General features: G+C 36.8%; 1 protein-coding gene across 1 annotated transcript; it reads right to left on the bottom strand.

Moving 5' to 3' along the window:
* Positions 1-69: 69 nt before the first annotated feature.
* Positions 70-4,569, bottom strand: LOC124378670 (C5a anaphylatoxin chemotactic receptor 1). Its single transcript, XM_046838423.1, has 2 exons — positions 4,388-4,569; positions 70-1,720 (listed from the first exon to the last, which is right to left on the bottom strand). Exon 2 carries the CDS (start codon positions 1,705-1,707, stop codon positions 673-675), a length of 1,035 nt encoding a protein of 344 aa, XP_046694379.1. The 5' UTR covers positions 1,708-1,720; positions 4,388-4,569; the 3' UTR covers positions 70-672.
* Between the last annotated feature and the right edge of the window lie 8,419 nt (positions 4,570-12,988).

A 12,988-nucleotide genomic window follows, 5' to 3' on the forward strand; every position in this document is an offset into this window, starting at 1 on the left:
ATTATAATAATATGAATTATTAACTATGTTGCTTAAATAAATTGTACTATGTTTTCATGAAATTTGTGGCAAAAATAGATGTTTATTCTTTTTTTTAATAGTGCAACAACAACAACACACTTAAAAATTGCCTGAAAGTATATATTATATATATAAAAAAAAGCCCCTTTGCTGCATGTCTACCTAAAGAGACGATGCAGCAGCATTTTAATCCTTCAGTCTTTCTGGATCGGCTCATCTGTGCACCATGCAGAAACAAAGATTCCAGAGTTTCATATCTAGGCTGTTATAACTGTCCTCGATCAGCTACTATTCCTGATATCTCCAATATCTCAGCTGGGATTCCTTATTACTGTGACAATGTCACTGAAAAATGTTGAGCAAGAAAAAGGTATGAATGATTTTTTTTACAGTTTGTCTTTTCTATAATAAAAGTGCAATTAGAGTGAAATGTACTCCATCGATTCTAAAAGTTCACCCGTTCTCTCTACATTAAAAAAAATTACAGCGAGTCCATTTTTGAGATTCATGTCCTGTCTTTTACACCCTCCGATGGACTTTTTGTCAGCAACTCTTTTCACTTCACATTTCACTTCTCTTTATTTTGTCCACCGCTTTCTCAAGAGCGCAAACAAATTTTGCAATCTCCACAGTTATCCACAGACTTTGTACTCAAATCTGTGAGTCTTTTCTTCGCAGGGACTTCCTGCGCAGTGATTCGGACATATCCTCGTTGAAGACTCGCACAATTGTCGAGAGCAACGAGGTTCGCAGAGAGCGCCTCAGGCCGCGAGCGGCGAACACGTACAAAATCGGGTTGAGTGCACTCTTAAGGTACACCAGGAACAGTGACACGTATATGCCCTTTTGTGCGCCTATTTTAAGGTTATTCCAATCAGCCCGATTAGCAGCCAGGGCATTGAGGAAACGGCAGGTGAAGTATGGCACCCAACAAGTGAGAAACAGGAGCATAGTGAGGAACAGGATTCGGTAGAGGCGGGTCATCCTTTGTGATGTGTAAATAGATCCAGTTGGGGAGGTTGGTGTTGAGGCAGTCGCACTGAACCCTGGCGCGCCACTCTCGGCCCTCCTAGCAGTAACAATTACAGCCACGTTGCAGGATAAGAAAATTAGCAACGGAAGCATGAATCCTGCCACTGACTCCAACACAAGCAACATCGTTTTTCCAGTTCCATTAACATTTTCTAAACATTGGGTACGATTATTTTTATCGTTTATAAGTCCAGCAGCTGTGATGTAGGGCACGGAAAGGGCTGAAGCCAATGCCCACAGCAGGGTGCAGACAAGTGGAACCACCCAGCGTGGGCGCCTCATTCGAGCCCAGACAGGCCGTAATATGCACAAGCATCGTTCCAGTGCAATGGCACTCAGCAAAAAGGCTCCAACGTATAATCCTAGGCAGCGCAGGACCATTACCAGCTGGCACACTGGCTTTCCAAATGGCCAGGCAAAGTTGTTTGCTAGATAGCCTAACATGACCGGTGTGCGCAAAATTAGCATCAGGTCAGCCAGAGCCAGGTTCACAACATAGATCCGGAAGCTTCCAGCACCCTGGGTTTCACCTCCGATGGAGCCACTCTTTTTCCTCCCACGGAAGCCCAACACCCAAACGACTAGGCCGTTCAGGGTTACACCCACCAGAAAGATCAGCATGGTCACCACCATCTGCAGCACTTGCAATGCCATGTTCACTGGATTTCTGTGGAGAGATGGGAGGAAGACAAATTTTTACTCATCTGAAGTGATCATGGAAATTTCTTTCATTGAAAAGTGGACAGGTTTGAGCTCTGCAGTTGCTCTTTCAGTGAAAACTGAGAATGAAAATGCCAGCTACTTCCTTTACTTATACCTGAGTATGACTAAACCTGTACTCCTGACTGGAATTTTGCCAGATGGGAGTGTAACAATCTTCCTTTGTTAACAGATCACTAGGGAACACCCTCATTTTCTATTTGTAATAAAAATAGAACTTGTGATATTTCAACAGCATTAACTGCCTTGACATCAGAACATACAGTTCTTAATAATATTCATACACATCCATGTCTATAGCACCACCCGTATTATAAATGTTTACATGCTGTTTTGCACGCCTATTCGATTTTGTGTATATAGAAGTACATACTTTCTTTACAGTTCTCTGTTTTTATATCATCATTTGTATGGTCAGTTTTCTATTATGTTTGCACACAATGCACCTTGTGGCTGGGACAATTTACGTTCAGTGCTTAGCACTGTGTTCTATTATGTAGCTCTGTGTTGTTCATGTAGCACCAGGGTCCTGGAGAAACGTTTCATTTTACTGTACTGCATCAGCTATATATATACGGTATATATATATATATATATATATATATATATATATATATATATATATATATATATATGAGCTTCTTGATTTGATAAAAAAGTGAGTACATCTAGCCATTATTGTCTAAATAACTGGCAACAAAAGTGAGTATACCCTAAGGGATAACAGCTGTCATTATGTAACTATGCAAAGTCACATGTCCTATTCATGTTCATGTTTTTGTCTGATTGATAGAACCATACAAATTTGTGTATCTTGTATTAGAGCAGTTAAAATTTGGTGCTTTGAGTACGATTCTCTCATACTGACCACTGGATCTTCAACATGGAACCTCATGGTAAAGAGTCTCTGAGGATTTGAGAATTTGAATTGTTGCTCCCCACAAAGATGCCCAGGCTATCAGAAGATCAGTAATAACCTGAAACTGAGTTACAGTACAGTGGTCAGGGTCATACAGAGGTTTTCAAAGCGGGTTCCACTCGGAAAAGACCTCACAAGGGTCCATCAAAGAAGTCGAGTCCTTGTGCTGTGTGTCAGGTGCAGAAGCTGCTACAAAAACACAGATGCATAAGTGCTGCAGCGTCGCTTTAGAGGTTGTAGAAGCAGAAGGTTTTTTAGTCAGTGCTTAGATCATACTCCGCACACTGCAACAAGTCGGTTTGCATCTCTGTCATCCCAGAAGGAGCCTCTTCTGAAGCTGGTTCACAAACAGTTTCCTGAAGACGACCTGTCCAAGACCATGAATTACTGTAACCATGTCCTGTGGTCTGATGAGACTAAGATAAACTTGTTTGGCTCTATTGAGGAGAACTAAGAAAATTGTGTCTTGCCTACAGTCAAGCATGGTGGTGGTAGCATAATGGTCTGGGGCTGCATGAGTGCTGCTGGTACTGGGGAGCTGCGGTTCATTGAGGGAAACATGGATTCCAACATATATGTATATATAATTACACTGAGCAGGCATAACATTATGACATTATAACATTGTGAACTGAATAATACTGATTTTTATTTTATCATGGCACCTGTTAGTGGGTGGGATATATTAGGCAGCAAGTGAACATTTTTTCCTCAAAGTTGATGTGTTAGAGGCAGGAAAAATGGGCAAGCGTAATTATTTAAGCACAGTGGACAGTGTTTTGTGTGGAAAAAAGTGCATCCACCACACGTTTGAAGCTCTATTAACGGATAGAAAACTGCTGTGTCTAGGTCTGCTGTGTATTAGCAGCACAATATATGTCTGTCTGTCACAACAAATATAATATAATATAATATAATATAATATAATATAATATAATATAATATAACACTTAATCTTTCCAACATGCAGATAAACTGATATTACTTTATAGTACAGTATTTATATTACTTTATTCTGTTAATGAAATTAAGTTTTTTTTATAAATCTTTGTTTATATTGTATTTTATTTCTGTTTATATACTATATTTTTCCTATTTTACTTTGCTTAATTCCATACTACAGGCATCTTTCTTTCTCTTTTGTACATATATTTGCAATAAAAAATGTAACATTTTTGTCATGCCAATAAAGCACACTTAAATTTAAAAATTTTCATTGAGAGGGAAATTTTTATCAAAAAGGATGCTGCTTCAGAATCTGTCAAAAATGATGTTTTGGAACAAGCACAAGTCAATATTATTGTAAAGCCCATCCTGTCTACACTATAAACAGCAACTTTCCTATACAAAAGTTTACCTGCTTGAACATATAGTTATTAATTTATTGGCTCTTAGAATAGATATATGATATATTTTTATTTGCACAGAGAGCACCAACATTCAGTTCTCCAATGCCTTTCTTATGTGTCTGTGTTCAAAGGAATGCTAAATCTTTCCACCTCAGGCTAGAACAAGTTCCAGGGAAAGGACCTTCTATAGAGCGCCCCGTCTACACCCAGCCAAAAACCACTGCATGTTGTAAGAACACACTACACAAGCTCACCTTGGAAACATTTAGTATTTTCCTGCATTCCTAAAAAAAATAAAGTTTGAATTCTAAAGATATCATTAGTCATAATCTTATGTAAAACTTACCTGTAATTGCAGCAGTCTGCCTGTAGATAATGATGTTACATGAGCCAGAGGTAGGAGAGAATACTCCACAATGAATAATTGTAAGGTTAGTTGTAGGAGAGAAAAAGAAGAAGAAGCAAGAGCTGATGTCTGAAACAAGGGGGAGGGAGTGCGTTCTCTACTATCATCGTCGAAATCGGTAGAGGCGGGTTAAAGAAAGTTTTCATGTCCACATATGCATGTTCCTTCCTCTTTAAATATTGCAGCAATCTGATTGCAACACAGACGGCGATAGGCAAAAGGTGCTGTGCATGAACGTGTTGAGGTTTGTGTGTGCCCAGACTGATACTCTATTTGTTCTTTGCCAGTTTCATTGTAATACAGTATATTGTATTGTTGCATAATCATAACTCTAGTTTTTTTTTTTTTAGACCCTTGGGGCATTGTTGTGTATGTTTTCAAGTTTATTAATAATAATAACATGCACTCAAAGTGCAAGGTGGAGACTAAATAAACTATAGAGAGAGAGAGCGAGTTTGACGAGGGCCAAATTGTGATGTCTAGACGACTGGGTCAGAGCATCTCCAAAACTGCAGCTCTTATGGGATGTTCCTGGTCTGCAGTGGTCAGTATCTATGAGAAGTGGTGCAAGGTAGCTGAGGCTCATTGATGACTACAGTAACTCCTCTGTTGGATCGGACCACACGGTCCAGCCTTTACTCACGCGCGAATAAAGGCTGGACCGTGTGGTCCGATCCAACAGAGGAGTTACTGTAGGTCAAATTGCAGAAGAAGTTAATGATTTACAGGTCAGGACTGTTTTGACAGCAAAAGGGGGATCAACACAATATTAGGCCATATATATATATATATATATATATATATATATATATATATATATATATATATATATATATATATATACACATTAGGGTTGTCAGTCATTTCAAATATTTATTAAAATCAATCAATTTAAATATTTATCGTGATTAATCGCATGATCATCATGAGTTGTGATGACTCATGAATAATTGCAACTTAATCACACATTTGTATCTGTTCTAAATGTACCTTAAATTAGTACTTTTCAAGTTTTTAATACTCTAATCAACATGTACATGGACAAATTTGGCTGATTTATGCAAATGCATGTTGAATTATTACTGAAACCAAACTCAACATGGAGCATGAAGACAAAATATTCTTGCAAATGTTTTAAAGTAATTATTGTGTTTTCAATTACATTAATCATCAGGACACCAAACAGAGCTTTTACTATGTTTCCACTAGAGATGAAAAATCCAAATTGGTTTACAGATTCAAGTCCTTCTGAATCACTCAGTGAAAGGACCTGAGTCTCACGAGTCCCTTAAGTCACTTTAGTCAGTAGGAATTCTGCCTGCTTTTGCCATGGAATTCTTCTAGAGGGCACTCACCGAATCCTTATACTCATGAATCCCACTTACATCTTCGGATCCGGCTGTTCTGTTACTAAATATGAGTCAGAAGGATCCGCGGAATCCCACAGTGAATCAGCCAGGACGCCTATCAGACCCACTCTTGTGTTTCTGACCATGCAGGGAATTTCCTAACAACAACTTTAAACAACTGAATGGTATAATTTACAGTATGTATTTAGTCCTTGGGTTAGCTGTATTTGGCATTGCTTTGCCTTAATCGCATGAGTGAAAGCTCTTTTTATGGTAAAACTGAAACAAAACAGTGTTGTGGCAGCTCTGCAGGGAAAATTTAAATGACTGAGAATCAAGAATTATCAATTGCAAATGTTTATTTTAACAACTAATACATATACACTTCCAGATGGTATGAGGAGTGTTGGCTAAGAAGAATATTTGCCAGAGTCCTTGGGGATCTTCGAATCCACATAATCCATAGAGTCCTTGGACTTATGAATTTAACTCACACACACACTAAGTCCCTCAGAGCTGACTGATTCGCTACACGCTACAAGTCCGGCGGATCTGCTGAATCCCAAGTGGCTCAAGTGAGGACTAGAATAACGCACAGCACCACGATTGGTGAAAACCAATGCCTAGAATATCAGCACAAACACCTCAAGCACAGTGATGGAGCGGTGATGTGTTTGCAGCCACAGGACTTGAGAATCTTACAGTCACTGAGTCGAACATGAACCCTGTATGTCAAAATTTTCTTGAGTAAAATGTGAGCCCACCCATTTTGACAGCTAAAGCCTTTCAGAATGCTTTCAACAAAATAAGAACCGACTAAAATTCTCATTCTCAGGAAGTTGTTGCAAGTTTGTAACACCAGATGTGTTAACACATATTCATCATGAGTGGGAAAAGATGACAAGGGTTTTTTTTTTTACAAAGAAAAGCAATCATGTAGAACATATTGTGCTTTAAAGCACTTCCTCTGCATGTAGACATTTAGGACACGTTGTAATATTGAGGTATATAGAAAATATAGTATATTATATACTCAATCTCATTCTATTTTTGTGATAAGCTCACCCAAACTTGACCAAGGTGTCATTATAACTGCATTGTGGTCAAATGAGGCAAAATCACACCATTGGCTTATGCACATCATCAGCATATTTGGCAAAAAAACATCTCATACATTACATCACTATGAAAAGTGAAAATGGATTTTTTTATGCCTTGGGGTCGTTTTACAAAATTTCAGTCCAAAACCTTGTTGCCTTTTTCAGGAAGTGAAATCTTTCACCATATATAGAGCTTTGAACAAGTTGAGACAAACACATCTCTAATTTTAACACAAAACAGCTAAACAATATACATTATATATTGGAGTGTGTCTTCAACCTTATAGATCTTACAGGAAACACAGTTCTACAGGACAGTGCATCCCAAATGATTAATTCTTTGAATGTGGATACTGTAGACAGTGTTGTCTCAACAATTAGGACTATGATTTACTGATTAGAAAGTCAGAGGTTCACTGCCAAACTGCTATTGTTAGAGAGGTGCCACATCAACTACACTCTTACCCCCAACTTCTAACAACCTGGAATATGCAATGAAACGTCACTGTATTTTAATGTATATGTGACAAATAAAGGCTGTGTTTAGAAAACAAAAAAGTAAGGAATTTAGAGGGTGAGGCATGAGATGGAAAACACATAGGGTTAATGTTAGAAATGGACATTTAATAATATTTAAATGCAATAAACATACATTTTGTGTATGAGCATTGAATTTAACATAAAATAATTGCAAACACCAAACTGCTAATGCAGTAATGCCCGCGATAAACGAAAAACCACGATAAACGGACGCCAACCCAAAAATGCTATTTTATGTATACAGTACTGTACTGTATTAACATTTTACTTCATTTTATAATTGATAATTATATTTGTATTAATAAATGTCATTATTTCAACATAAAACAATTCCCTGTAAGTTTTTTGGTCTATCCGTGAGATGGTAAATGCAATGCCGCGATAAACCGGGGGTGTGAGATGTTAACCGCGGTAAAGCGTGGAATTACTGTACATTTATAAAAAAAAAAAATGCAGATGAGGCAGTAGACAATTGTGTAGGAGTTGTGAAATTCCTGATGTTAAAACTCCAAAGACCACCCTCCCCATATATCACCCTGTGCAATCTGTGTTTCTAATGAATGAAAGACGAAGTCTGCTTTCTGTCAACAGAATGGAGAAATTTAGAGAAACTTGTCAAATCTGCTACTTAACAATGGAAATAATGGTGATACAAGTCTGGAAAGTGAGCCTCATAGAGAACAGATTTGAATATATCTGAATAAGCAGGCAGCATATAAACAAGTGCAAGATAAGGCCTTGTGGTATCCTGTTTATGATTTGATACTTAAAATGTATCTAATTCATCACATTTGATTAGTCTAAAACAGTTTGTATCAGTGCGAATGTATATTATACTCACTCTCTCACTCACATACACCATTTATGTGCACAAAAACCTTGAAAGCGGGGATTTTCGTCGTGCAATCTCTACTCACTTCCTGTGAATCTTTGATTAACCTCACTGCAAATATGATAATAATAGCATATATATATATATATATAGTCAATAATAGCAACCTATTAGGGAAAAGTTTCTTAAGACTTAAGCACTGAAACAGGACAAAAACCATTATAAGAAATATAAGCTTAATACATCCACCGGCCAATGTATTAGGATCACTTGCACATTCATGCAGTTATCTAATTACCCAATCATTTGGCAGCAGTGCAAAAAATCTTGCAGATACTCTTGCAGAAGTCAATTGCAAAAAAAAGGCAAAGATCAAACAAAAATGTATTTTCTTTACATTAATGGTGTGATGGTTGCTAGTTGATAGTTTGAGTATTTCAAAGAATGCTGTCCAGTTTGAGATACTTCTTTTTGATCCATTCACCTCATCATATAATGTGCTGTACGTTCTAAGATGCTATTGTAAATAGTACTTATTTTCATTTATTCATTTCAAATACATATAATGTGTATACTGTTTTTAACAATGGACATTGTCCAAAAGCAACTTTGCAGGAATGTATAAATTGAGTACAGATTTTAGTGTAATAAATTTCACTCAAAAGGCAACCCATCCGTAACTAGGTGACAATGTCAATTCATTATTGTTTAGTTTATTAACTGTTTACTGATGAACAGTTTGCTTGCACTGCAGCATGAGGCCATTCAAATGAGATTTTATGTAATCATATTTACTTGTTTTGTTATGGATTCTTGCAGCTTGTTCATGTACTTGCAAGAATCTCCAGACAGTAAGGCATTACAGTAGTCCAATCTGGATGTAACAAAAGAATGAAAAATTTTTTCTGCAGCATGTAATGACATAATATTTCTTATCCTAGCAATATTTCTGAGATGAAAGAAGGCAAATCAATAATCACACCAAGGTATTTTACTGTTGCACATCATGAGACAGTTGAACCACCCAGAGATGTGATCAGAAAGCTTATTCTAGCTGCATGTGGTCCTAGTAAGAGTATTTCTGTTTTATCAGAATTAAGTAGAAGGAAGTTAACATTCTTCCACTGTCTAATGTCTTTTACACATTCATTTACATTATTAAACTGGTGTCTTTCACCTGGCTTTGCTAAAACATAAAACTGCAGATCATTAATGTAAGGTTACAGGTATATATATTATATAGATGTTATACAATATATGCCACACTTAGAGATTGTTTTTACCTTGGGCAATTATGTGCAACTATCTCAGTGCAATACTAATAAATAGTTACACATGCAATAACCTTATTTTTATGTTTACTTTAATCTTTATTTTGATATTTTACTGTAAGCAACTGCAACCAAACAATTTACCTATATGATCAATAAAGTATTCTGATGTTAGCATATATAAAGAAAACATCAGTGGACCTAAGACAGATCCTTGCAGAACACCAAACATTACTTCAGTAATTTGGAAGGTACTCAACGTAACAAAGTCATGCAACACAAGCAAGGAGACACCGCCCTGATTAGAGGCCAATTACAGGTCATTTACACTATAACCAAAGCGATGTTGAGGCCAAAGTCCTAACTGAGAACTTTTCATAAATATTATTTTTACGCAGGTATGAGCATAACTGCTGCTATACAACATTTTCTATGACTTTTGAGATTAAAAGGAGGTTTGATTGGCCAATAACTGACAGCTGACAATTGCTGGGGTCACGTTTTTTTAGTTTTTTTTTTATTAGGGGTTTGCTAACTGCTAGCAGGGTAATTTGGCTGAAAATTGATAGCCTGGATTGCTTGTTTAAAATGATTTTAATTTGTCAGTGAGAAATTGTATGAAATTATCGCTGCTTCATAATTGTGGCGTGCATGTTACCGCGGTGCTTCTATTCCTAGTACATTCTGTTCATTATATATGTGTAAAGTAGACTATATTGTCTATATTTAATAAAAATGTTAATATCAAATCAAAACCACTATGAGTGGGTCCTATTATATTCTTATATAAATAATACAAATTCCATACAATAAATTTATTCCTACTGAATCTAGAATGTAAACTGCTGTTCTTATTGATTCTAGAGATCCACTTGGACATCCAGCAATTCAGCGATTATAACCAGAGTTGGAAAGTAATAAAGTACAAATACTTTGTTACAGTACTTAAGTAGATTTTTCTGGTATCAGTATTTTACTTGACTATTTATTTATTTTTGGATTTTTACTTTAATTTATTATTTGTACAAAAATATATGTACTTTCTACTTCTTACATCTTCAAAACAGGCTCGTTACTTTAGTTTTAATCTATTTAGTGATATGATCGATATTTTTTTTCTCATTGTGTGCCGTTTTTAGGCCATCAACCGATTTCTTGTGATTGTGCGGTTTTTTCAATCTACCACTGGTGTTTCGTATTTTGCTATCACGCACCACAGACAGTGGTTAGCCTATAAAGCTAACAATGAGCACAGCAGAAGGCAACATGAAGTATGTGGGTAACGTAGATGAGACAGAGGGCGTCAGCGATGTAAACATGACTGAAAACAGAGACTTTCCTGATCACCTGATCATCTTCTTTTCTCTGCTTCTGTTCTATATGGTAGTTGTTCAGCCTGGATACATTCATTAGATTACAAAAATTTCAATTCTTTTATAACAATATATTAAAAGGTCATTTGACACTAAAACAGGTAGTAGTAATGGCTACTTTCTACGTAAGTACACGCAGAGCCCTTGTATGAGAGTCTTTTACAACATGAGCATGGATGTGTGTACATTTGTCACCTCTGATTATAGCCTGCTAATTTATACACCTCTACAACGTTACTATTACATAAAGGTGTATATCGTGGGTCTTCAACGGGGTGTCCGCGACCCCTAGGGGGCCCGCGGCGGCACTGCAGGGAGGCGCAAATTAATGTTGCATCACAATTAATTAAAAGTAAATCAATAAAAAAACATGGGTAAAAATATCATACAGAAAAATATATGAAGGACTGGGCCACTCACTAGACGTGAGGTATACAGTTGCATCTCCATAAATTAGAATATCGTTAAAAAAATGTATTTATTTTAGTAATTCAATACAAAAAGTGAAACTTGTATATTATATAGATTCATCACACACAGACTGATATATTTCAAGTATTTCTTTTCATTTTGATAATTATGGCTTACAGCTAATAAAAACCCAAAATTCAGTATCTCAGAAAATTAGAATATGGTGAAAAAGTTCAAAATTGGAGACTCGTGGTGTTACACTCTAATCAGCTCATTAAATCCAAACACCTACAAAAGGTTTCCTGAGCCTTTAAATGGAGTCTCAGTCTGGTTCAGGCTAAACAATTATTGGGAAGACCGCTGACTTGACAGTTGTCCAGAAGACGATCATTGACACCCTGCACATGGAGGGTGGGACCCAAAAGGTCATCGCTAAAGCTAAAGAAGCTGCTGTTCACAGAGTGCTGTATCCAAGCAAATTAATAAAAAGTTGAATAGAAGGAGAAAATGTGGTAGAAAAAGGTGAAACAAAGCCCATTCAAGAATTTGGGGAGATTCACGAAGAGTGGACTGCAGCTGGAGTCAGTGCTTCAAGAGCCTCCACACACAGACGCATACATGGGCTACAACTGATGCATTCCTTGTGTCAAGCCACTCCTGAACCAGAGACAACGTCAGAGGTGTCTTACCTGGGCAAAGGACAAAAAGGACTGGACTGTTGCTCAGTGGGCCAAAGTCGTCTTTTCAGATGAAAGGAAAAAAGATTTTGCATTTCATTTGGAAATCAAGGTCCCAGTGTCTGGAAGAAGAGAAGAAAGGCACTTTTTTTTGCACAGTCAGTGGTGGTTTGGGGAGTCATGTCATCTGCTGGTGTTGGTGTTCAGCACAGCCGTCTACCAGGAAGTTTTAGAGCACTTCATGCTTCCCTCTGCTGACCAGCTTTATGGAGATGCTGATTTTATTTTACAGCAGGATTTGGCACCTGCCCACACTGCCAAAAGCACCAAAAGGTGGTGTTGGTGTGCTTGACTGGCAAGCAACTCACCAGACCAGAACCCCATAGAGATCTTTGGGATATTGTCAAGAGGAAAATGAGAAACACGAGACCAAAAATGCAGGTGAGCTGAAGGCCACTGTGAAAGCAACCTGGGCTTCCATACCACCTCAGCAGTGCCACAGACTGATCACCTCCACACCACGCCAAATTGAGGCAATAATTAAAGCAAAAGGAGCCTCTACCAAATATTGAGTACATATATAGTAAATTAACATACTTTCCAAAAGGCCAACAATTAAATGAAAAAATGTTTTTGATTGGTCTTATGAAGTATTCAAATTTTTTTTTTTACATGCATTGGTGTTTTTTTTTTTTTTTAATATGAGCCAAAATCTTTAAAATTATCTGAATCTATACAATGAGTTTCACCTTTTGTATTGAATTACTAAAATAAATTAAAATTTAAATGATATTCAAATTTATTAAGATGCATCTGTATTGCCTCACTTTTAGTGCACTAATATTGGTCAAATCAATCAAATGCAGGTCAATTAAGTTTAATAATTGAACATGTTTAAAGAAAAAAGGCTCCATTACAGCTCTCCATTTGTAGATTTTCATTTGATTTGTTTACAAAAAGGTTTGCAGGTCATTCTCTCAGTTACAGA

The sequence above is a fragment of the Silurus meridionalis genome, chromosome 24, assembly GCF_014805685.1.
Source record: "Silurus meridionalis isolate SWU-2019-XX chromosome 24, ASM1480568v1, whole genome shotgun sequence".
Taxonomy (NCBI): domain Eukaryota; kingdom Metazoa; phylum Chordata; class Actinopteri; order Siluriformes; family Siluridae; genus Silurus; species Silurus meridionalis.